Source organism: Nicotiana sylvestris, chromosome 4 (assembly GCF_000393655.2).
Source record: "Nicotiana sylvestris chromosome 4, ASM39365v2, whole genome shotgun sequence".
Taxonomy (NCBI): domain Eukaryota; kingdom Viridiplantae; phylum Streptophyta; class Magnoliopsida; order Solanales; family Solanaceae; genus Nicotiana; species Nicotiana sylvestris.
This window is the reverse complement of record NC_091060.1, coordinates 118,789,169-118,816,188: the sequence shown is the minus strand read 5'-3', so window position 1 is coordinate 118,816,188 and position 27,020 is coordinate 118,789,169. Positions and strand designations below refer to the sequence as shown.

Here is a 27,020-nt window from a genome sequence, read left to right as displayed (position 1 = left end):
GAGATAGAGGGAGTTCATATTACATGGACGCCATAGGGGGTATACTAGTTTTGAAGATCATCACATCAAATTTTATCATATCATTTATAGTTTACATATCATTTATAGTTTACATATATTAATAACTTCCATGATATGGAGCAAAAGAACCAAATAATCTCCACACCGGAAAAGTGTTCACAAGTTAATAGCTCTTCAAAGTTGTTGGAACTTGTCAATGGAGAAAATACAGTTTGATAATTAAAAGATAAAAGAGCATAACTTTTTTTTCTTTGACCCTCAAGAAATAATACAAAAGAAAAAGTAAAAAAGCTAAAAAAAGGAAAAATAAGTTCAAAACTGTTAATTGAAGATATCCTCAAAGAGCTAGTTTGTCTAATGTGTTTGAATGGCGAAAAGTTTGTAAAATAGAAGCAATAACAAGAGACTCATCATCATCATTATCATTATCATTATCATCTTCTTCATTTTCAATCACTTCTAACTCTGGTGTTGATGGTGGTGGTGGCGGCGGAGGAGGTGGTGGTGATGGTGGTGGTTGAGAAGAAGATGAAGGAAAAGACATGAATGGGTAAACGAAATTAGTACGTGCATTTTCAATGCCACAAAAAGCAATAGAAGAAATATCATAAGCCAAAGCAGCTTCTTCAGCAGTATCAAAAGTGCCAAGCCAATGCCTTTGTTTTGTGTTTGGATTTCTAATCTCAGCAGCATATCTACCCCATGGCCTTCTTCTTACACCATGATATTTTGTTGAATGTCTTGAGCTTCTTCTACCTAAATTTCTAACATGCAATTGAGGAATAATATTTTCCATTTTCGCTTCTTTTTTTTGCTTTTAAATGGGGTTGAGGATTCAAAGAATTTTCTTGACTATGGAGGGATGGAAATGAGATGGGATTTATATACTTGTGAAATGACAGAAGCTTAATGGTGTTTATTAATAAAATAAGACTCCACTGATTAGCACTAAGATAAGCTAATTATAAAAAATGAGTTAAGATGAGTGTTCTGTTCTTATTTGTGGTTTGGTCAAGTGGAGCAAGTGGAGAAGTGTTTAAGTACAAATTGCATTATTCCTTTGACGATTGTTTGTGTCAACCTTTATCCTTAATTCCCTCTCTTTGACATGATTAGAGCAAGCATAATGCGGAATTTCTGAATTTCATATTTTTGGTTTGTTAATTTTTTTCGCTCAAATTTGATCTCTCTCTGCCTAGTGCCTCCTCTGTCCCCCTATCATTTGTTTCCTCTCTTACATGTTCAGAGGCAAGAGTTTTAAGTACTTGTTTATGACAACAACAGTTGCATCTTAATCCTAAACTAGTTAAAAGCGACTATATTAATCTTCAGTATTCATTACGCTCCATCTGAACAATCTCATGACAATACTACATAATTTATTTTTTCTAATACAAACCAGCAGGTCTAATCTATCACCTTTGAAACTCGTAACGTAAACTCGCATAAAGTGGCAATCTAGCACAGACGTCAAGTGATCATATGTTTGTACAAGAAAATAACACTTGCATGAAAAATACGTGATTTGGAATGAATAGAATATTATTTCCTTCATCCCTATTTTACATCTATTCTATTTTCTTTTTTGTTTGGAGTTAACCAAGTAAAACTCTTACTAGAGATAATTCTTTGAAGCAGTCCAAAGCTGAGAAGAAACTTGCTCATAACATCTACAGCTATTTGGTATTCTTACGATTTACGAATGAGAACGAAAACTGTCCTTTTCTCTGTACAGTTCTCAAGGTTAAAAGAGTGAAGAATCACCCCATCTATGATTTGAGTTCCTAAATTGCGTATTTAATTGTATTCGTGTCCACAATTACAATTCTTAAACCAGCGTGGCAGTGGCTAACTAGTTGATTGCCTAGTTGGCATTTCCATGAATAAATATCTTACAGAAATTAGCACTAAATTTACAAGTTTTTATGCTACAAAAATAGGGAGAAGGCGAGGATACAAGAAGGAATTTCTTCATTGCTAATTTTAGGAATTCGCGCACGCACACGAGAGAGACTACATGAACTCAACTGACCTATTATCAAACAATCATCACACGTACAACCGGAGTGACAATACTGAAACTACAACAGTTGCAAAATTGATACTGGACAATAAAATGAATACATATTTGGCAAAGGCAACTAACATCCGTATAAATGGGCTAATTAATCAGAACATATAAATACGTAGAAACTATAGTCCCAATCTGTACATTTATGATTAAGGCATGTACAGGAAATTTTCTTCAGATTGCAACAAACGACTTGTTGCAGCAGTTGGATTATGTCAGCTTTCGCCATATGGAATGTTTTGCAGCTGATAAGCACTTCACCCTGGGGAAAACAAAACCTGTCTTTGGGGGATTTCCATCCACCAGAGAATGTTCATAGATTTCTTTGCATTCTTGGACAACCTATTTCACAAAGAAATCCTCATCAAGAAAGCAATAAAGAGAAACCAAAGTTATCATCTCAAAGATAACGAACAGCCTTAGAGGGCTCACTAATATAAGGAGCCGCTGCAAATGCATGAGAACCAAGAGCTTAATGCTTTTGATATTTTTACAGGTAAATGAGTCTTGGAACAAGTTCATGTAATTTAGAAACAGGTGCAGCAGAAAAGTAAAAAAAAATCAAAGCACAATACCAGAGCTCTTGCAATAGATGTTTAGAAGGGATCGACAAATAATTTGGAGAAGTCTCTAACATGGTTTGGTCATAAAGAAGCCTGACGTCGACAAGCTTCTGCTTTTATATGGAATGTATATATTTATATTGAGTAAATATATTATCAAAAGTAATAGCAAAACAATCTATGTTGCTCGGGCTTTCCGAAAATATCGCCGGGTGCGTGTCGGATTCTCCAAAAGCAGTGTATTATTGGAGAATCCGACACGGGTGCGGCAGTATTTTGGAGAGTCCGCGCAACATAGAAAACAATGACTTTTGATTTTTAATGGCGAAAAAAGAAACATTAAATCTTGTAGCCTTAAAGCATGGCAAATAATGGCAACTTACTAAAACAACATGTTAACCACTTCACTAATGCATTGGCAGGATGTAATGTAGAAAGTGTGAACAAAAGAACTACTAATGAGTAGCAATATCCTTTTCTCAGATAGTTCAAATTTTGAACTAAAACTTTGAGCATGTGTGCCACTTAGATAACACATGTATACCTCTTTTGCATCTTTTCGCGGTATGCCTTCTCGCAGACCCACAATCTTTTCAACCACTTCTGGCTGCAGTTGAGAGTAACAATGCTCAATAATAGGGATTATCACAGAACAACAAGATAATGATTTTAACCACCAGCTTCCAAACGGTAGATTCAATTTTTAACTGACATTTAGATTCATATCTCGGTTTTGAGATTTCTTTGCATGGACAAGAGCAGACAAGAAAACTTACTGGACAGTCCGGTTGCTGTTCTAAAATATTTGTGTAAACCAGTGTGAAGGAATCAGGGCTCTCAGATGAAGCAAGTTCTCTCAAGTCACTGAGTATCCTTACTCTGTTCTCTACTTTCTGCAGTGGAAGTGAAAATTTGAGATTATAAAGAGAGATCATGTACTCCTTCTCCATTGACATACAACATCTCCATCAAAAGACAACTTGGATGTTACCAAAGTTAAGACAACATAACACAAGTGTATGTGCATACATATGCTTTGTGTAGATAATTTAAAGCACCAGTAAGGCAGATCTATAAATTTCAATAGGAAAAATAGGATCAGTTAATTTTTTTTCTCTAACTGAGAAATTCCGGAGCGCCAGCAAGCACACGGTTCGAAGCTCGGTGGATAATGACCCCACCCATCTACCTATTCCGCTTATATCCGGGCGCTTATGTGTGCGGCAGGATTCAAACTCGTGCAGTGCGCCTGATCTACAAATCACGCGCAACGCTCTCTTTCTCATGGATAGGTCATCACGCATTGCGCTCTTATCATTAGAGCAAAGCTCAGCGTCCAGTAGGATCAATTAAATTATGTTATGATTTCTTAACTAGCTTGAAGATTGAATTCATATCCCAATGATATTTTAGAAGTCACCTTATTTTTCTGTTGACAAGAAAATCTTTTATCAGAAATGCAATATAGCATCATTTTGGGGGGGTTGGAAACCATATACATCTATTGTTGAATTGCAAAGAAACTATTCACACAAAACCCTTTGAAGCTGTTATGACTATCGTATCTTTTTTGAACTGAACACCTTCCTCTATCATCTCTGGTCTAATTTTCCCATCCTCATATAGGAGTGCATCTTTTTTAATAGAAAAATTTCGACCCTGCCTGCCTATGAAGAACTTCAAGTCTATTGGGAAAAGATACGGTAGGAAACCCTGCAGCTTTTTAGGACTGGGCGCCTAGCCATGTAGGAAGACTCACCCCAGCCACTATAGCAAAGCCACCCCCAACTCTAGCGGAGAAGCACTCTCCACCCATTTCCATTTTTCTGTGAGCCAAAAAACCCGCCCACCCCCTTTTTTTGAGACCCTTAGTGATAAGTGACTAGTCCAACAATTAAAAAGACACCTAACGCCATGGACTTCCTGGATGCAGTGCGGTATTTTTCTTTAATTCTTCTAACTACGAAAATTTCCGATCTCCCCAATTCTCTTGTTAGTTGCTGACTTACTTTGCCTCTCCTTTAGCCATTAATTTCTGCATTTCATTCACATTTGATAGAGTTTAATACGTCTATACCAGCCGAAATCCAGTTTCAAGGTATTGTTCGCTCTGAACCAATCTTTGGGACCTCACGAGTTTGTCCCCTTGGGCTTTAAGGCACCTTAACACTTGAATCCTAACCTTATATGGCTCAAACTTTCCTCTCTCATTCCGACGTAGGATTTGCCTAAGACAAGTGTCGCAATGAACAGAGTTGAACCATGTTGTTACATTCACCTCCAATAGGAACTCAGCGTACTCGCTGAGGTTTGCCCCACCCTCGTACTAGACGAGGTACCAGCTCTGATACCACCTACCATGACCTAGAGGGGTGGGGCCAAAGCGGACAATACCTTGATATTCGGGCCTAGGCATATTTAGGCAAGCAACAAAAATTTTCTAGTATTTAAATTCAGTAATATAATATTCACTCGATCCTTCAAGATATATAGAAGATATATTAGAGAATATATATGGCCTTTGCATCTCTAAAATATTGCAAATCAAATGTGATTTATTAACAATCACATGATATTATCGTAAAAATTGAACTTTGGTCTCCAAATACCTCGATATGGTATGTAAATGAGGGACTATAATCTAGCAAAAACATACATGAAATAAAGGCCGTATACTATATTTAATGTTTTATAATTCATCTTTTTAAAATACTACTTAAGATTCATAATGCTTCAAACCATTTTAAAAAAAGTCGTATGTATAGCCCCCAGGGCCTAGCTCAAGTGGCAAAGGGTGGTGGATTTGTGTCTTAGGTCACAGGTTCAAGCCCCCACACCATGCAAAGTAAAGCCTGGTATTTAAGTGGAGAAGGGTAGAGGGGCTGGCCCATTATCCACCGAGTTTCGAAGGCTGCGGTTGGTCCAAAGGAACGGCCCCAGACGGATTTCTCGGTCATCAAAAAAAAATGTCGTATGTATAATACCCTGATACAATTTTAAATCACAACAAAGCTCTTACACTCATTATCATGGATCACATAATCACTTTTGTCAACATTTTTAGCAAAGTATTTTCTCCTGTTTGCAAAATCTCTTACAAATTTCTTGCTGGAAAATTGGTGCTAACTTATGCAATGTTCTCCCTATTAGTGTTAAATAATGTTACAAGCTAAAACTTAAAAAGTTAAGAGATTTGAGGCAATCTATTGATTCTTTTTACATGTGGGGACAAAAAGCGGATTCAAATCCTTTCTTAAAAAATTTATTGTATATAACCATCAAGTTAGATTAACAATAAGTCTAGCATTTTTCATTCTTATTTTCTATTTGATTGCTACCAGATTGAATTCCGGATAAATAAATTGCCACCATTTTAGCCTTAAGAAAAAAAATTTAAAAAAATAGCCTTAGATTGACACTTTGCTATAGTAAATTAAAAAAGTAGACCTTGTAAATAAAGTAAATAAAAGTAGTGTTCTTGCACCAAAATTGGAGTTTAAGTTAGATTAAGCCAAAATAATAATAGAAGAGACTGGTATCGTAATTTTTGATTATAGAGTCATTTTGTTATTTTAAGGCATTAAACTCATAAGTTAGAACAGGAAATTCAGAAAAAGGATTTGGCAAACTTTCTAAAGACAGAAAGGCAATACTAACACAAATCTAAATCAGAAGTAAATGGGATAAGAAATGAAGTAAAAGATGTGCACGTAAGTTGAGCTGCTTATCTATTTACCACCCTCCCCAAAGAATAAGAGAAGTGCAATCGGTACATGAGTTTCGAAATTCCCCTAAATAAAAATATACCTCAGGTAATAGTAAGAGTTCAAAAAGAAAGCTGTTGGGCTTACAGAAACACTAATGTACTCCCGGAAGAAATCCATGAGAACCTCTTCATCGAGCCTCATCCTCTCAATCGTTTCTTCTTTAATGTAGTTTTTCTACCATGTGAGAAACATAGAAATAGTCAACTAAATTGTGTTATAACCCAACAAAAAAAAAAGTAGTGTCAATTAAATGAACTGTGAGAAACTTTTCAAATAAACCTGGGTAAGTAGATGATCCACATAAACAACAACAGTCTCCTCCAGGCAAGCCTCGACAAAACGCCTAAATGATCTTTCTTCAATGTACCTTTTTCCCAAATTGTGAAACAAACAAAAGTTAAGGATATACATGCCATTCATTCTAGGATATTCCTCAATTAGAAAGTGTTGCTGCTGCTGCATATGAATATAGAATATAATGAACTCACATAAATAGGATAAAGAACATTCCAAGGGAGGAAGAAAAAAAACAACAGATGATGTCATTCAGCTAAAGCACAGAAGAGAACTCACATTTTAACATCGGTGAAGTAGTCTGAAAATGTTGCAACTAGAAACTCGGTAACCTGTCCTTCCAACCAATCTGAGACATGAAACAACGAATTTCCAAGTGAAGACTAGAGTTTTAGAATCATGGCAACCTAACACATTTGCATAATTTCTGACTTGAACTAATTTATTCACAGAATGCTTCACATTTTTCTTGATTGGCAAGAAGAAGATAGAATGCTTCACATTTTGTACAGTACATAATGGTTAGACTCGTTTCTCTGTGGCTAGAAATATCTTGCTTCGAATGTCCATTGCGAGGTTGCAGAAGAGTACATATCGGTTGCAGATCTCGTTTCTAATGTCAACCATTGCTAGGTTGTCCAATGCTAGATTCAAGTTCAACCATTATAAAAAAAAAAATTGATTTTGCACCGGGTGTCTGAGTCTCTTCGAGCCCCAACTAATCCCGGGGGGTGCACAGGCCCTCGGCAAGGAGTTTCCCGCAAGTGCACCACGGTTAATTCAGGTTTTACCTAGTCCAATGGCCCTCAGAAATTGTTTGCACCCAGTGGGTTTCGAACTTGAGACCTTGAAAGGGCGCAAACCCCAAGGCTCAAGTCAATTGCCACCAGGCCAACCCCTGAGGGTTAGTTCAACCATTATAAAATTCTGAAAGTTAGTTTCAATTGGTTACATCTATCTTTTCTTGCATTCCCTTAATCCCAAATCAATATCCCCGTTTGACTATTAAGATTAGAGGTGATTGTTCGTTGAATCAACAAAGTGCAATAGCCAAAAACCCTTACCTAAGATCATCGATGGATACTCCTAGACTGTGAAAGAGAGGGCGAACTGGGAATCTAATAAGATGCATCGAATGCCCTTGCCCTGTTGCTAGAATAGGAGCTGATATTGATTGAATGAGGGAATAAAAAAGGACCATGATACTTTCTGCCTTTAGAATAGTAGAGGAGGTAGAGTTAACTTAAGTTTTGGTAATTAAAAACAAATTCCAGAAGGTTCCACATTAGGAAGCTGAACATTAACTTTGTGACAACTGTGAAAGGAAGGGAGACAATCATGGGAACTGAGATGGAGGGAGATTTTCTTATTCCTCCTAAAGACAGGGAACTAATGTACCAGTAAAGGTAAATGAATACAGATGATGAGACTTCTATATTGTAAGAGCTGAAATTGGACAATATTTGCACTGTAGGTGCCTTTTCACTACTAACATAATGCTTAGATGGTTGTCCCATGAAAAATTGTCATGATTGCAAGGAGTGACAATGGTTGTAAGACGTTTTCAAAATTTAATTTCTTTTAATATCTCACTCTGACTATGATTTTGTAGCCCATTCTACTATCATATTGCCATAAGGTCTCATCAAACTAGAATGACAAACAAGTATGCCCTGCAAGTCAAAAATAGGTCGGACCACCACGGTACGAGTTAGGGATGAACTTGTTCAAGATAAGTGTCTATACATCCTCCAATAACATTTCAAGCATCTTAAAGATTCAGAAGTAACAAGATGATGGCCAGAGTTACTATTACCCCCATTCTATGCAAGAATGAAAATAATCCCAGATCTTCCTTTATCAAAGAATTGATTCTATTTTGGTTTTTCTTTAGTTATTCAAAGAAATGAATGTCATTCTAAGCCATGCCGCACAGCTAATGACTCCACACAAAATTATGAAGTTAAATTTCACTAGTAGTATCTTAATGTGTTATTACTCCATTTTAAATTACTTGTCCAACTTTTCTCATTCGTTTTAAAAAATACCAATTCAAACTACATAAGTAATAATTATATTACCTTAATGTTGATGTGATGTATTTTCAAAATAATTATCCTATAATTTCCAGTTAACATTTACTAGTACTAATTAAACACTTTTCATACTCTAATATACTCCCTTCGCTCAAAATGGAAAGTCTAAATTTCATTTAGAAAAAAGGTTGAAACTGTAAATTGTCATGTGAAACCACACATCAGGTTTTGTCTTCCAAAGTATAAATAGAAAAGGTTTGTTACGAGAGGAGAAAATGTGTGTTATCTATAACCTTGTGTCATAAAAAAAAATGTGCCATTGATAACCTTGTTACTAGAACAATGTGTGGTGAGGCACATGTCACGGATTTGAACCCTGCAACAGACAAAAGCCTGGTGTTCACGTGGAGGGGGGGGGGGACCCATTCGAACAGTGTGTCGCAGACCTCAGGGATTTCTCGGTTTAAAAAAAAAAAGGCAGCTACACCAAACATTTCTTTTTAAGAACATTGGACATTATATTTAGACGCGAGAAGGAAAGGTGGAAATTGTGTTGGGGATGGAGGGACTAATAGTCGAGTCAAACTTTCTTCTCTTCAGATTTGAGCAGATTCTTCAATATAGGGGTAGTTATGATGACGCTATTATCAAAATAATAAAGAAGCAAATACATGTATACAATCAAAACAATCCAAATGGAACAGAAAAGTAAAATAGCATAGAAGCAACGGTGCAGATACTGTACATCGTAAATTGATTAGAATCACTTTGTGAACATAGCACAAGGACAGAATAGATCCAACACTTCACCAGTAAATAATAGGCAGTAACAGTTCTAAGATAGATGCTTCTAACATATGGGACGAGAGCTCCTAGCAACAGAAAGAAATCTGAGGAACATCTCACCTTTCTGATACAACTTAACGAGCAATTCCTCTACTCCTGGATCTTCAAAGATGACACTGACAGTTTGATGAACAGCTTCCTGAAATTAGTGAGAGCAACTCAGGTACAAAGTAATGATGTATCACCAATAAAAAAAGTCAGATATGAAGTACTGGTAAAAGGCAACTATGGTCTATAGTGTACCCATAGAAATTTACTCCCCTTTCTTGCCATCCCCAGCTCCAAGTACACTATTCTTCCCCTTCTCAAAGATCGATTGCTCACACAAGACTTGAGACCTCTAAGCAATGAACACTCACAATAACGGTCCCAGAAGGCACAAAATGCATCTTCTTGGATCACCTCCAATGGTTGTTCAATTTGGGCTTACGCAAAAAAGGATTTTGGATTTTTGCTGTTGGGTACTTGGTACGGACTTCTTAGTCGTGGTTTCGTGTTTAGGTAGCTAGCATTTACTGGTTGGCCATGGGTTTTGGCTAGACCCAAATCTGCAAGTTTGGAGATGTTCTGGGTTTCCGCTTGGAGTTAGGTTGCTTAGTTTGCGGGTTTGGTTTGCATTATAGTGTTAGAGAGGCCACGTCTTTAGTGGGCTTATTTGAGACAGGCATAAATTATGTGTTAGCTCTAATCTGTCAATCAATCTATCAATTATGCGTCAATCCCAAGCTAGTTGGATTGAAAACATGCACCCATATCCATTATGTTCCGGTCCATTTCATTCCAATACTAGCACGGTTACTAGTCTTTTAAGGAAAATTAAAAGTTCTCTAAAACTAAAAGTTCTCAAAATCTCACACTTATTCCCTTATCCACATACTAGCATAGAATTTCTCAAAATAAACTATAGATACTCCTGGCAAACACACAACCTAATATAAGTCTAACAAACTTAGCTTTAATGCGAACTCTTCGGTATTGCCAATATGGATCCTCCACTTCTATTTTGCTCTGTTCTTAACTAACTACACATTGATTCCAGAAGCTTGTAGGTGTTTTGAGACAATCTCCCTCCACGTCTTTTTTGTATAAGCACCTCCATGTAATGTTAGATCTATCTTTTACTTTTTTACCACCTTCAATCATTATATTGTCACACCTGCGGACCAATCTAATTTGAGGTTTACATAAGGCATGGCTAAACCATCTCAAACAATCTCTTATTTTATCCTCCATGCGTGCTACTTGTTGTGCCCTCTATGTGATCATTCATACTATGAGATGTGGAATATTCCTATTTCCATTCAAGAAGCTATGTCTTGAATAGATAATACAATAAGTTGAAATAACAAGAGACCATTTGTTCCTGATAGAGATTTTGGACGAGTTACATGTTTTACATTCCGATGGCCTACTTCAATTTTCTAAAGGTTTTCACCTAATAGAGTGCCCATAACGAATACATGTTCTTTATTATTGCTTCAGAAGATAGCCGTGACATGCACGGCATGATTCTTGAGACCTTAAACCTTAAGCAATATCGAATTCATGCACCTACGTCTGGCTTATATCTAGTTTCCAATAGGCTGTCCCTTAAGTTATCCATAAAATTGAGTGAGGAATTAACTCCACAGTAAATAGAGATATGTTGCACACTTAACCATAATAATAAAGTCACCATCCATAAAACCAAGCCATTACTTACCTTTGCAACCTCTAAAAAACCTTTGCATGTGTCCTCGAAATTAACCTGAGAAGCAATCAAATAACTTAACATAAGAGGAGTTAAATGCCAACAATGCAACTTCTAGGCCAAATAACTAGTAACAGTAATCAAATTGACAAGAGTTAGATGCAAGTGCCAGAAACCAACTTCTAGGCCAAACAACTAGGACTTGACAAGAAGCGTTAGATGCAGAACTCTTTCCCCATGTGTAAAATCCATATATTCAAAACAAATCATTTTGTCCCAGAAGGGGAGCCTTGGAGCGATAGTAAAGTTGTCTCCGTGTGACCTATGTGAGAATGCACGGGAGAAAAATCTACTATTAACAATAATACAATGAGCCCTATATAAAATACATATTCTACTCTTACCACATATGGGACTAGGACTTATTCTACTCCTACTACATATGGGACTAGGACATATTTTACTCCTACTACATATGGGACTAGGACTATTTACACATAACTATCTAACACTCCCCCTCAAGCCGGTGCATACAAATTATATATACCGAGCTTGTTACATATGTAACTAATACGAGGACCAATGAGTAACTTTGTGAAAATATTTGCAAGCTGATCATTAGATATACAAGGCCGCTAGACTCCCCCTGAGCAACAAAACCAAGTGGTTGCTGATAAGCAGAAGTTGGCTGAAAGGCCGCCGGAAATATTACAAAATAGGTTCTAAAACACCACCAGAAAACAGAAACTTTGATGTAGTTTATATGGGTAGGCTCGGAATCACTAGACGAGTAAGTTGTCCTTAAGAAGTTTTGCCAGAAAGTGGCTGGAATGGCTCACACACGCCGAAAAAGTTATTGTAGCTTGTCGGAACCCTAGTTCTGGCGGCGCGTGGAGGCGCGTGAGGGACTTTCTGCCGTAGCAATTGATTGGGGTTCTGTCGCCCAACTTTTCCGAATAAGATGGTAGTATTGGTTTCCGCACAACACTTACCGATGAGGAGATAACGCAAATCAATCTTGAGTCGTCAACTGGAAAGACGTACGGTGACTGACTTTTCTATTTCGATGGAATTGGAATTTCTGGGGTTTGGTCGCACTAGGGTTTCGGATTTGGTGGTGGTACTGGTATATGCGCAGTACCATTGTTGCAATGATGAACCCCGGAAACAAGACAAAGTTGCCGAAAAGTTGCACGGCGACGAGATCTTTCTTCCCCGATGTCGCTGGAATGATACACCGCGATAATTTTCTCATTGAAGCTCTGATACCATGTGAGAATGCACGGGAGAAAAATCTACTATTAACAATGATACAATGAGCCCTATATAAAATACATATTCTACTCTTACTACATATGGGACTAGGATTTATTCTACTCCTACTACATATGGGACTAGGACATATTTTACTCCTACTACATATGGGACTAGGACTATTTACACATAACTATCTAACAACCTATAGGTCACGGGTTCGAGCGGTGGAAGTAGCCACTAATGCTTGCATTTGGTTAGGCTGTCTACATCACACCCCATGAGGGGCGGCCATTACCCGGACCCTGCGTGAACGCGGAATGTCCTGTGCCATTTTGTCCCGCAACATAAAAGAACAGCAATACTTTCTGGTATACACCAGGCATTAGTGAGTCTATGTATTATATTATCTCATAGTATAATACGATAGAATTGAGCCATAAAGGTTGTACCAGTGTTGCAGTTGCATAACTTCAATCTCACCGAGAATGAAGGGGGGGAAAAGGAGTTGCTTGAATGTGGAGGCTGATGAAAAGAGAATCTTTTATCAAACGACACACACATGCATCAGAATTGAAACTTTCATATTTCCACACCCAACTTCTGATTCTTCTATGCTAAATTTCCTCATGCTTAACTCACATAAAGCGAGCTATATCTTCTGATGATAGGTCCTTTGTGGATTAGTAACCCACATCATTACATTGGTGATAGAAGAGCAATGTGACCCTTTTCACATTTCTACTTTTTCTTTGCTAGAGCTGTGGCGGAGATTATCCGATTGTTTGACAAATCTTATGTGCTTCCACTTCAGTTTTTGAATCTTTAACTGGAAAGCATTCGGCTTTCATTGCTGAAAAAGGGTAAAATTTTCTTTGGCAACATACATTATTGGCTGTCATATCAAGTATTTGGTTAGAGCCCAATGTCAATACGCTCTAAGATAAGTTTCTTGCAGAACATGTTTAGAATATTGTATTTTCAATCTTCTACAAGGTGTCCTTTTTATTGATAAATAATTAATCAATCTTCAGCGAGATTGACGGTTTAGTTTATTAGAAGTAACATTTCTTATAGTTGAGGACATTCGTCCTCCTCTACACCCTTCTACCTTATAAATGAGACTCTATTTTCTTACCCAAAAAGTAAAAAGTAAAAGGAGATGAAGTAAAGATATGATGACAACAAAAAGACCAGCAAGATCCACAGAAATATTACAACAGTATGAACTAAATATATGGACATATAAACCATCAGTATATCATCTTTCTAATCAAATCTGACAGTCTGACATATCACATACAAAATAAAAAGTTTATCAGACTCATCCTAGACGTAAAATTAAAAACAAGACGACTGATGGGGAAAAAGGCAGTAACAGCAATCAGGATAAAGCACAGAAGATGCACGCAGAAGTTACGGGGAAGAGAAGAAACTAATAAGCACCTGCTCGGCATAGTTCTGTGGGAGAGCTTCAAGAGTACTAGAACTTAGCTCCATCGCGAGATCATAACAGCGAAGATTGTTGTTAATCTGCCATAGTGTCTAGATCTTAGCATAGTTGTATAGCACCAACATGATTTAAAGATATTTCTACTTCACAATAAACAGTTTAGATTTCAAAATTTTACAAACCATTGCACATAGGGATTCCAGACCGATTTCGGAAGCAGGTTCCTCCAATCTCTTCCTCTCAGCTGCTTGAAAATCAATCATTACCTGGAATGAAACATTATCAAGTAACCAGCAAAGTTTCTTTTCAGAAACCTGAAAATCAAGTTGTTACCAATCAAAAACTCATGAATTTATATGGAGTAGATTACTAGAAATATATCAGAACGGGAAAGAAATAAAATTAAGTCCTTTCAGTCTCTGAGCAAGTTTTTGGACATCTGATCAAGCAGATTATCATATAAACACACTCATAAAAGAGAGGGAAAACAGTTATCATGTAAACACAAGATCATATTCCTTCTTTTTCCCTCTTTCATTAAAGGGCAGCTTAGATTAAAACTGGAAAGACAAAAATTCCTCTTTGAGCAAGGATATAGAAGATAAATCATTTCAGAATAACTGCTTCTCTCAAAAAACAAAGTCCAAAAATGCTTCAGATACTCGTGAACTATTTTCTACAAGAACTCAAGTACTTGAATATCACTTGATACACATTTTTGATGAGGAAAAATACTTCACAAAAAATACTGAGGACAACCATGCACCATTAACCCCCTACTTCAAAGGAAAATGTTAACTAAGAGTCCATGGAAAATTGAGTCTGTTTTGTTGTAACACAAGCATGATTATTAAGGGATAAGAAATGATGCCACCGGAACAGAAAGCATTGGAGATTTTTCCTTGTAGATGTATATAATGAAACAAAAGAACTTACCTGAATGAGAGCCAGAGCAATCCTGTATAACATGACATCAGTGCTATTTTCTCGTACAATTTGCACCTGCTCCCCCAGGATCCTAAATAAGTCAACAGCAGCAGGCGTATAAAGTTTCCCATCGTCAGTCTTTTTAGGTGGCTGTACTTTGTCTGCCTCAAGGATGTTCAAGTACCATTTCTATGTTACGAAATAAGATGAAAAGTCAGTATCATGTATGTCCTAAAATAATATGAAAAGCAGTTATGATAATAAATTGAGTTTAAACCTTTGTCGTCGCTTGCATTCTCTCAACATACGCATTCATGAGGGGATCCATTGCACCACTCTCAGAGCAAACTTGAGCCAAAGAATCATCAACTCCAAGTCCAATTAGACTTTCTTGGTAGTCGACCACCCAACCTGTTACCTAATTCATGGATTGGGAAAACATCTCAATTCCGAATCATACCAACATCTCTTGCAAAGGGGAGAGAGAGCAAGAGAGAGAGAGAGAGAGAGAGCATTCACCCACCCATATAGAAAAGAATTATTGGGAAGATGAACATGCTAATGCTGAGAGATGATGAGGGGGAGTAACTATAGTTAATTATCAGTAAGTCAGGAAGCGGCACTTCGTTTTTGCAGAACTATGTAGCTCATGGACACAAAAGCACAGTTATCAAAAGAATCAGAAAGGGAGAGAGGAAACTAAATCAAAGCCCTTAGACATGACTGCCTTTCTCTTCATGAAAATTTGTTACTGGTTGAAAGAAGAACCACAAAGGGGCCATGAGCGTATTTGGAGAAGTACTAACACAGATATGTTTCTCAACATAAAGGATGCTATACCACTATTCCTGAAAGTTTACGAGGAGTGCACAATTCTGTAACATTGAGATTAATTACAAGCAGGGATAAGAAGGTATAATAGAAAGAAAGAAAGAAGCCACAGCAAGTAGTAAAAGAAACAATCATATTTGAACAAATTTTTTAATTAATATCAAATTTTCCTTAGATTAAAAAAGGTGATGGAGATGCTCTTTCATGACTTCCATATCAATAGTTTATAAGATTTTCATATTCTCTAGCTATTAATCAAACAAACAACGGTTTCTGATGCCAATATACTCCATCAGTTATCCAACAGAAAGAAAATGCCAATATGATTAAAGTTGCATTACCTTTAAAATCTCTATATTCGTCATATTATTAGCTTGGTCACTCAGCTTTCTCAGCCACTGGACAAATCTCTCTGTATAAAGGTTTACCATGAGCTGGAAAATTTCATATCTGAGACCATATAAAGTATAAATTAGAATGGACATAACAACGTACAGAAAAGAAACAGAAGTTGACCAAGTGGAAACAGATATTAAGGTATAGATGCCACTGACTTGAAAGTGTTGCATGATTAAGACCAAACAATCACGCCTATTTAGCGCAAGAAGGAGCTTTACAGCTAACAAAAGCTTTTTGAAGAAAATCATATCAACAAGATACATGTGAAACATCTAGATCATCCTAAGTATTAGGAACATCATGCTGGTTGACTATCTAACATTGAGTGAGTTATACTATATAATATTATACTTTATCAGTAGTAGAACGCAATTAATAGCAATAAGGAGCATTTCAGCTTGTGACTAATTTTAGAGATAAGAGTTATTTTGCCGAGCAACTTTTCCAAATACAACAAAAACAAACCCAGTGGGATCATGTAGGGAGTGGGATCATGTAGGGTCTGGGGAAAGTAGTGTATACGCAGTCCTTACCCCTACCTTGAGAAAGTAGAGAGGTTGAAAACCCTCGGCTTAGAAAAGATATAAAAGTAAAGCGGATAAAAAGGCTCAGAAAAGGTAAAAGCAGGAAATAACAATAAGCCGCAATACCAGCAAAGCAACCAGAAAACCAAAGCGCAAGAACCAACAAATAATAATAGAAATCTCGGAACAAGTAATACAAGACTAGCACTAAGTAGTGCACTAAAACTACTGGTACGAAGAAGGCGCTCGGCTACCTAACCCTATACCTTAATTCTCGACCTCACACACCTTCCTATCAAGGATCATGTCAACGGTGAGCAGGAGCACCGCCATATTTTGTCTAATCACCTCTCCCCAATACTTATTCAGTCTATCATTACCTCTGCTTGGGCCCTCCACGACCAACCTCTCACAGCTCCTTACTGATGTCTGATGCATTGGCGCCTCTCCTCTTCACATTTCTGAACCATCTAAGTCTCACTTCACGCATCTTGTCCTCCACCGGAACCACTCCCACCTTGTCCCGAATAACTCCATTCCTAATCTTATCCAGCCTGGTTGCTCGGACATCCTCATTTGTTCTTCATCTTCTGGACTTAGGAGTTCTTGACTGGCCAACATTCAGCTACAAAACAAAATAAAGTAATCGGTCTAACCGCCGCTATATAGAACTTACCTTTAAGTTTTGGTAGCACATTCTTACCACACGAAACACTGAAAGCGAGCCTCCGCTTCATCCACCCGCCACAATATGATGTGTGACATCCTCGTCAATCTCCCATTCCCCGTTACAACTGACCCAAGGCACTTGAAACTCTCTCTCCTAGGAATGACTAGTGAATCCAACCTCACATTCTCGTCCACTTTCCGATCCGCACCATTGAACTTGCACTCCAATCATTCTGTCTTGGTCCTGCTCAACTTGAAACCTTTAAACTCTAGGACTTGCCTCCAAACCTCTAGTCTTGCGTTAACACTGCCTCGCGTCTCATCAATCAAAACAATGTCATCTGCGAATAACATGCACCATTGGACCTCCCCTTGAATGTGGCACGTCAGCACGTCCATAGCCAGTGCAAATAAAAACGGGTTGAGAGCTGACCCCTGATGTAACCCCATCTCAATTGGGAAATGGTTCGATTCCCCTCCAATGGACCTCACCGAGTCTTAGCTCCATCATAAATATCCTTAATCGCCCTAATGTAAGCAACAGGAACGCCTCTAGCCTTCATACATCTCCATAGCACCTTCTTAGGTACTTTATTGTAGGCCTTCTCAAGGTCGACGAACCCCATATGTAAGTCCCTCTTCCTTTCCCCATATAGCTCCATTAATCTCCTAACAATGTGAATAGCTTCCGTAGTCGAACGCCCCAGCATAAACCCGAACTGGTTCTCGGAGATAGATACACTCCTCCTCACCCTCAACTCCACCACTCTTGGCTTAGCAGCTTGCTACCTCAATAATTGTTGTAATTCTGGATATCACCCTTATTTTTGTACAAAGGGACCATCGTACTCCACCTCCATTCATCAGGCATCTGCTTGACTATCTAACATTGAGTGAGTTATATATAATATTATACTTTATCAGTAGTAGAAAGCAACTAATAGCAATAAGGAGCATTTCAACTTGTGACTAATGTTAGAGATAAGAGTTATTTTGCCGAGCAAATTTCCCAAATGGAGGAGAAATTTCAACGCAATCTCTAATGGATCCGGCATAGCCGAAATTTGAGATAGTGAGGAAATCTTAAGAGTATGAGTAGGAGACTGCCCTTTCTAGACATGTAATGTTTTGTTCATCTATCGCTAAAACTAGTTGATCTCGATAAATGGAAAAGAAAATGGGATTACAGAGGTGTACAGAGCAGAGGACAGACCTTGGAGGAAAGCAAGGAGCCACATAGTCATATATCTCTCCAAGCTCTTCTCCCATCTGAAATTGATGAGATTATATGTCAATGCAAATATAGGAAATGATATCTGGATTATGAGAATAAACATACATCACAACAAAGTTATTTTCCTCTACTTTGCCATTTATAACCGGCAGAAGGATGTATCTCCTAACCTTAAATTCTTCCTCCTACTGTTTACAAATTTTCTTTTTTTAATCTAGCAAGGGGATCAATTCCATAAATGCTTTACTTAGTCATCTTCTCAACAAGTTTAAGGGTTAATCTAATGTGTTAAAGCCCAACAAGACATGTCTTACTGGAAAAAAGTGTCCTGATTTGTTCAAAACAAAAAACTTCAAAAAGAAAATCATGACATGCACCTCCATGAAAAAGGGTTCTAAGTTTTAATTACAAAGATAAGAACTCATTCTCATAAGTCATAACATATGATTTATTTGTCTCATCACATCCACCTTTTTCTTTGATTGTTTGCATTTTCATTATTTTAAGAGCATTAGCCAACTGTGTGCATCTTTCCCTCGAGTTTCGTTTCTCTTTAATTTTCTTCTCATTTGCTGCATTCCTTGTAAATACTTCAAGGTGTTCCTTGAACATTCTGTGCAGCTAACTAGGTGAGACAACAGCCTTTCAATTCAAGCAGTCCTTTGGTATGACGGCAGTTACACTCAAAAGATACAAGATAACCAAAGGTGGCAAACTTTACCGAGTTGAGGAGGAATGACAGGCTAAAACCTACAGGTACCAAATGTGTCAAAATCACTCGGTGTCTACTTCATCAAAAATCTTGTCCAGTTGTTGACCAGAAGTTAGTTAGGAAGGGATGATATCAGCAACTAAAATGGAGCACGTGCTCAGGAAAACATGTATTCTATCAGCAAGATGAAGGGAAATGGGGGAAATTCTTGTCAATATGAATGACTATACCTGACAGACAACGGGCCAGGAGGTCCTTGACAAGCATCAATCATTTCAAGAAGATTTCATGAAAGATAAACTTTTTTTTACAATAATGAATTATATCTTAGAATCAGTCTCTTTCAGTTTGTTGCCTATAAAAAGTGTTTTTGGAGAAGTAAAAAATTCTAACATCTGAAAGCAGGTGTAAAAGCAGATATGCTAACCGCTCTAGCTTCCTCTATAGCTGTTTTAAGCTCTTCCTCATTGAGCAGTTTGTCAAAACGTGCTTCAACGGACTTCCTTATACTTTCATAGCATTTGTCCTTGTAGCCTTTTCCCTGAACCTTCAACTTCTGTTGTGTGAGATTTTTTGAAGAAGGTGTTTTTCTGCAGGCCAAAACATTAAGCAGAATATACATTGATATACTTTGACACGTGAGGCATGCAGAAAGTTAAACAGAACAAAAACCAGGCAAGGTAGAGCACCTACTTGGCATTTCTTCGAGGATTTGCGATTGAAGCCATAGCACCACCTCCCTCAGCCTCAGCTGCTTCTTCTGCGAGTTGCTGATCTAAGATTTCTTGCATTTCAACAACCCTGGAGAAGGGTGAACACATAACAATCCAGATCCCGGATTAATGAAATACATTGATGCGCAAGAAGGTATTACACTGTAAGTATGCAACATAGACCAAGATTGTGGGCATAACAGTGGCAGCTCTGCTACTGTACAACTACACTAAATAGAAATGAAAAAAAAATGACTTGTCTTAATCAGCTTTGGTCATGAAAATTTCCATTTAAGTTAGCATACCTTATAGCACGGACGAGTGTTTGTGGGCTGCAAATTATGCCAAACAAACAAATAGCATTATCAGTTCAAAAAAATGAAATAAATGAATGAATACAAGAAATCCAGCGCAAACTAGAAGAAGTCAATTAAAACATGAAGAATAAATTTAATACTTGAAATTATAAATGACATGCACAAATCGCAATACTTCAATAAATAGATGGAAAGCTAACTATGCCTATGAAAATGGTTATGGAACAAACAATTTTGGACACCGACCAAGAATTAAAAAAAATGAAGGAAAAACAAGAAGCTTAAAGTGATATTGTAGCTTCTGAAATAACTGATTGTATGTGGGCATATATGTAAGATCTGAATAACAGCACATACATATTACATGGCATTATCTAGCCTAGATTCCTAGGTGCATTATTAATTCTGCACTCAGTCTCTTAAGATTAAGATTTGAGAGACGCGAATACAATATCTTATCTATTATCATTTATTCGTTCATTAGTTCACTTGTCTATTTATGCACCCTTTCACAGACATAGAAACAAAAAGAACTTGGACACCAAAGTCAGTCTTGAGATCCTAGCCATCAACTTCTGCGTCCTTCACCCGTCTAAAAGCTCTAACTTTAGGAAGAGGCCACTGATTCATTGGTCTGATGAGCTATCTTATGCCTCCAACATGATGATTTCACATTATAGAGGAGAATCCTCGACCTAGTAAAAACTTCCAAAATCTAATAGAATAATGTCGACAAGGAAATCACAGACTAATATGCAGACAAAGGAAGTATATTGCACTGTGTGTTCTTTCCAGTTTGATTCTTTCATGCTTTTTTTTAATACTTTATATGGTCGGCCATCCAACTTTAAAGGTGCTTCCTAAACTTGCACCGGAAAATGATACGCCAGCTGTAACAGGCAACCAACAACTCGAAATGATTGGTCACCCACCAGTATTCAAAGATACCTTGGAGAATATCTATAGGATATGTTCCATTCAAACGGGAACAACAAAAAAATGGAGAATCATTAGGAGGCAGCCTAAGTTTTAAATACCTAAGAAGAAGAATAAACAGGTCTATTTTTTGTTCTTTAAATCCGAGGGTTTTATCTCTCTTAAATATCAAATTTCTATGCTCCCCTTTCAAGTATTTTCACAGGAAAAGAAAAGAACTTATCATTACCCAGAGAACTTTAACAATACCATATTTTGATTCCCTCAGCCCTCCTCATAGGACTACAAAGTTACACAGTTGCAGTAGTGTAGTGCAGATCCATGATGCTGTCTATATGTGTATCATTGTCAAAAGAATTAAGTGTTCGGGGAAGTGTACACTCCAATTTTTTTTTAAAGGTAAGTAAGTATATTATTAAAATATTAAAATAAATAGCAGAAGCACTATGAAGATGCTTACAGGTGCATGTACAAATTAAGGGAAGACCCTACACAAAACAAAAAGAGAAGCTTGCATCTGTTCTAAACACTAAAAAAGGTACTCCACCAAAAAACTTATCAAGGAAAACAAAAACATAATATATTCCAGCAAAGAAGGGACTCTTTCACTTTACCATTTACATTGTTATTTCTGCTTATTGAATTAACATATCCCTTTACAAATATACACTGGACTCACCTGCTTTACATATGAATCAAATTGGGGAACTCTGACGATTTCCAATATGAGTACCACTGCCCCAATCTTCACATATGTAGTCCAGATAGGTATACTCAGCATAATAGTTATCAACATTAGGATGAGCTATCCAACGATGTTTGAGAAAGAAAGGGAGAAGGAAAACCATGCAATTTGACTCATAAGGTTACCTAAAGATATAGCTTGGTGACTTGGTCTCATTGTGCAAGGTTTTGAGATTACTTTTCTCTTTTATTTTTCAGCCTCTTCTAATCTTGGATGCTATACGTTTGTATATATCGATTTCAGCATTAGATGCATCCCAACAACACCATTTATCTAACAAAAATAATACAAGAAGAAAAGGAAGAAGCAAAAAGGCCTTCCAAGTTCCAACAACCACACCAGTGACTGAAGTTTGAAGAAAATTTCACAAAATTATGTGCCTTTGTAATCATGCAACAAAATATTAGTCTGAACTCCCCAAAAGGACAAGATTATGATAATGCAGGCAGCATGATTTGACAGCTTGACAAATAATTCTTCAAAAAATCAAGACTACCTCTCCTTAGCCAGTTTAGAGAAATTTGCAATATGGGCCCATAGTGTCTTCTCAAAGGTCTCCCATGTTTGATCCACATCTTCAAAATACTCTCTGACAAATTTCAAAAGTTCCAAATCCAAATGGTCAAATTCCAAAGCCAACAAAGAGGCAGAGGTCATCTGAATATCAGCAGACTAAAAGATTTTTATATATTCCACTATAGTAATTATCAATTCATAGAAGACACAGTTTTCAACTGTTCAGATGAGATTAAGATAGAGTGCAACTGGATGTTGGTGCACTGTTCTTTTTTTTTTCTTTGATATAGTATCTTGTTGTAATGTCCTGTCATCAGTCATCTTCATAATTTTCTGCATCAGCTATTGAGAAATTGAAACCAGCATATTTAGGCTGATAGTCACTATGTTTAATCATAAAGAGAGCTGCAAGCCCTCGACTGCAGCGAACTTTGAATGTGTTTATCCAACATGAAGTCAGTTCAATTTGATGTTTTTGCACTGAATATATATTATACTCAAGAACCATAAGCAGCAACAGGAAAGATGTGAACAGTTAAAAAAAATTAAAATTTTGGGCGTCAAGAAAGAGGACCTTATTCATTCATACATAAATGAACTAAAAAAAACTTTTAAAAAAATGTAAGATACTGACCTTAGTCTACCAACCTCTTCTTTATGAGACCCTGCAGCGGCTAGCGCAAACCTTCTCTTTCCATCAAGTGCTGTTAACCTCTGTAACCAATTTAAGTTAGAAGCATCAGACTATCAGCAGAAGAGTAGGGGAGTGTTGATGACTAAGAAAGCCAGAAATCTGAGAAGAGCCTACTTCATAAGTGTTAATTAGTTCCTTATCATCTCTAAGAGAATCCCGTGCTTCAGAAGCCTCTACCGAAATTGACATCATTCCTTCCACATCCTACAAGAGATGAACCAATTAGATTGATTGACAATCAGTGAAGCAACAAAAAACTCTGACCTTTTGACAAAACTAAGTCACTGCTATAAAGCTATGTGCAGTATTTACCCATGAAAGAAATAAAAGTTAGGTGCAAAAAGGACATATAAAAACTAAGTACTTGTATGCTTTTTTAGAAAGCTCGGAACAAAAAGATATGAGCAAGATATACCTTCAGAGTAGTGTTCAAATTATTCCTGGTGTTGCTGAGAAGCTTTATCTGGTCATGATTTTCGATTAAGTTTTGGCACTCTTGACAAAGCCTGGTTCAAGAAGAAAGAACTCAGATCAAGCTCAAGACAGAATGCCATAAGTAACAGAAAATGCATATTTTACGCTTGAAATGCAATCATGACATTGCTAAAAATGGCGAATCTTATTATACTTTTCAATAGAAAGGAAGTTTTCTCGGAGCTGGTTTATAGTCTTCTGAGATAAGTTAAGTGATTGCAGACCAGCTTGTGCTTGTTCAACCTGCATTCCAGAAAATTATGCAGCAGATAGAGTTTAGTATCTGGATTTTCTCATAACAAACATTTCTCTCGCCATAATAAAAGGTTACAAGATGGAAGTAGAGCTTCAAAAGCTTTCTAAGTCAAAATACAGCAGAAACCCAAGAAATCACAAAAACATTTTCCACGGCATAAGAAATGAGTTGTCTAAAAATCAAGTGGAAGAATCCATATACCTGTTCAGCGACCATCGTACTAAGTTGTGCATCATTTGCCTGGTCCAACATGAAACAGTAGCAGACCATGATTACTGTATTGCATTCAATTTAAGTTCAGACCACTAAGTTGAAACTACGAGGAAATGTTACAATGTGTGATAAACAAAGCAAGTCTAAGCAGGCCAGTTAAGATCCATTAGCAACTCGGTATAATCATGACATCCTACTGCATTTAGCGGGAACCAAATCACTTTAACAAATTACCAAAGTATCAAAAGCTAAAATTTAAATTCATTGTTTTGATGGCATTTTCTCGGATACTGTTAGATTTTCAACAAAGTGACAAGAATGAAAAGCAACTGAAATAGCGATAATGACTTAGTGAGTAAACTTAAAAGTTCAAAACGACACACTTATGTGGCGAAAAAAGCAACCAGCTCTAGGAATTACATGATCACAATTGATTCTTCATCAAATAAAATCATTTAAACTTGAATTAAGAAATAATCATGTTAGTCTCCCAAAAAATAGAAATTGCTCCACCATTTTCTACTTGAAAACACTCTTCAACTGTTTCTCATAACAGTTCCTTTAGACAACTGAATTACAAAGTGACAACATATTCTCTAAATACAACAAAATTTCCAAATTATACAAAAATCCACGATAAACAAACAAAAGGAAAGAAGCAGTGGATCTATGTGAAACCTGTTGACGAGCAATGTAATCGGCTTTGATTGACGAAATAGACTGTAAAAGCTCCGGTAAAGGCAAAAGCTTAGCGACCTCACGAACGGAGGCTTCCTTAGCCTCAACGCCAAGATCTTCGGCCATCATTTTTCTAAGTTGAAATTATTTACAAATCTAACTGCTCAATTTAATTTACTGACAAAACCTGCAAAATTTTGAGGAATTTTTTATATCTTAGAATTGAAATTGAAGATGAAGTCTATAGAGATCTCGAGGGAGAAGACCTTCAAAACGTTGATTCAAAGGGTGCAAGCAATCAGCTTGATTTTTCAGTGGAGCTCTCGAAGTGGGTCGGGTTTCAGGGTACTGGGTCGGATTGGCTTATAGTTAAGGTGTTTGCCTGTTTGGTCAAGCTTTTGCAGGAAAACAATAAGTGATTTTTAGCCGAAGCATTTTTAAAAAAGTGGAGTAACTTCTTCTTAAAAGTATTTTTTTAAAAATATTTTTGAGAAAATACACTTTAAAAGTAGTTTTAAAAGCTTGTTCAAAAAAGTACTTTTCAAATTGATTAGTCAAATATAAATTATTTTTTAACAAAAGTATTTTTCTGAATAGTACTTTTAGAAAGAAAAAAATATTTTTTAAAATAAGCCAATTTTAAAAGTTTGGTCAAACAGACTATTAGGAACAAAAAATATTTGAGGTGCGCAAATAGCCACTTTTAGTTTTAGAATTGCTACATAAAATATAGCTGAAATTTATAAAGTATTGGCGAAATACATAAACTGTCCCTTCAAGTTGCCCACAACGACCAAACAAACATCTCAATTGACCTCTGAATCATTTAGACATTTCAAGTGACTGTTAAGTAAATCAAATAGGCACCCGAGTGCAACATACCAGATACGTGAGTTACACTTGCCAATGATGTGTCAAATGAGCCAATTAGTGAACGACATGTGTAATTTATAATTAAAACTTAACACTTATAATTAACAAAAAAATGAATTTAAAAAAGAAAAAAACCTTTTCCCTTCGGTTTTAACCAAAGCAGCCCCCCCACACACACACACCACCGCACACTTCGTCTTCTTCCTTCCAGAACCACCCTCATTCATCTTCTTCCTTCTGCCCTTCTTCTGCGTCTCCTTTCCTTTCCCTAATCAACTCTTCATCCAACTAATTAAACACATATCTTTCTATTAGACCCCTTCCCCTTCCCACCTTCTTCGCCAGAAAAAAGCTGATATCTTTCACTGGAAAATTGACTTCCAAGAACGATTCTACTGGAAAATTATCAGAACTAAGAACTAGAACAACAAGACAAAGAACAAATAAAAGAAGGATCAGATCCGTTACTCATATTCTAGGACAAAACAAACAAAAGATGAAAATCAGAACAACAAAATAAGTAATATTTTACAAGAATCAGATATCGAACTTTATTAAGGCATTGCGAGCTCAAAGCAAATTGAAACATAGTTGGGCGACAAATGCACAAACATACGAGAAGTAACAAGCAACGATGCAAATGGTGATGGTTTTGGCTCGACGGATATAGGCGACGCTCTGGAGGTTATGGGCAGTAAGTTTTTTGATGAAAGGCGACATTTTTTAGTGATTTAAGGTGGCTTAGTTGGAGCTTTAGTGGCTGATTTTCATGGAAACTATTGTGGTTTCATGGTGGGTTGCACTTGAAAGAAGAAGATAGGCTAAGCTGAGGTATTTCATGTTTTTTCTTTAAAAAAAAAAATAGGCTGCAAAAATGTATTATGCGCTCAAAATTTGGTTAGCAATCACACATATGCCACATCAGCAACATGTGTTTACTTGATATGAGTAATAGAAACTTGAAGTGCCTCGATGATACAGGGGTCAATTGAGGTGTTTGTTTGGTCTTTGTGGACAACTTGAAGGGGCCGTTTATGTATTTCGCCTAAAGTATTTAAAGTCTAGTTGTCTCAAAATCAAACTTCAATGCAGTTCAAAGATATAGGCGGATTACATGTAAAATTGTCACGACCCAATTCCCGAACCCGGTCGAGATGGCGTCTCTCGTGAAGACAAGGCCAGCCAGACCAAAATAGAACATCTCTTTTAAACAGTTAAATACCATAAATAGTTCTAAAACATGATAGGATAACCATAAATTGCGGAAATAACGGTAACAACAGTAGAAACCCTCCTGACACAGCCCAAACCGGC

The 27,020-nt window shown here is 36.9% G+C and overlaps 2 protein-coding genes across 4 annotated transcripts; both read right to left on the bottom strand.

Moving 5' to 3' along the window:
• Positions 1-358: 358 nt before the first annotated feature.
• Positions 359-817, bottom strand: LOC104230019 (ethylene-responsive transcription factor LEP-like). The gene has a single exon (XM_070173417.1). It carries the CDS (start codon positions 815-817, stop codon positions 359-361), a length of 459 nt encoding a protein of 152 aa, XP_070029518.1.
• Positions 818-2,039: 1,222 nt separating this feature from the next.
• Positions 2,040-25,214, bottom strand: LOC104230017 (exocyst complex component SEC6). 3 transcript variants are annotated; one of them, XM_009782749.2, is made up of 25 exons: positions 25,100-25,214; positions 24,834-25,020; positions 24,144-24,182; positions 23,841-23,929; positions 23,628-23,718; positions 23,327-23,416; positions 23,153-23,232; positions 22,499-22,591; positions 20,310-20,336; positions 19,985-20,092; positions 19,719-19,881; positions 18,559-18,614; positions 16,095-16,203; positions 15,200-15,340; positions 14,932-15,111; positions 14,178-14,261; positions 13,989-14,075; positions 11,301-11,345; positions 9,659-9,737; positions 6,996-7,065; positions 6,702-6,789; positions 6,507-6,596; positions 3,432-3,548; positions 3,200-3,262; positions 2,040-2,434 (listed from the first exon to the last, which is right to left on the bottom strand). In XM_009782749.2, exons 2-25 carry the CDS (start codon positions 24,960-24,962, stop codon positions 2,303-2,305), a joined length of 2,250 nt encoding a protein of 749 aa, XP_009781051.1. In that variant the 5' UTR covers positions 24,963-25,020; positions 25,100-25,214; the 3' UTR covers positions 2,040-2,302. The 3 variants fall into 3 exon arrangements, with proteins under 3 accessions (XP_009781051.1, XP_009781050.1, XP_009781052.1); XM_009782748.2 differs by having other exon boundaries at positions 24,834-25,168; XM_009782750.2 differs by lacking the exon at positions 25,100-25,214 and having other exon boundaries at positions 24,144-24,217; positions 24,834-24,947.
• Between the last annotated feature and the right edge of the window lie 1,806 nt (positions 25,215-27,020).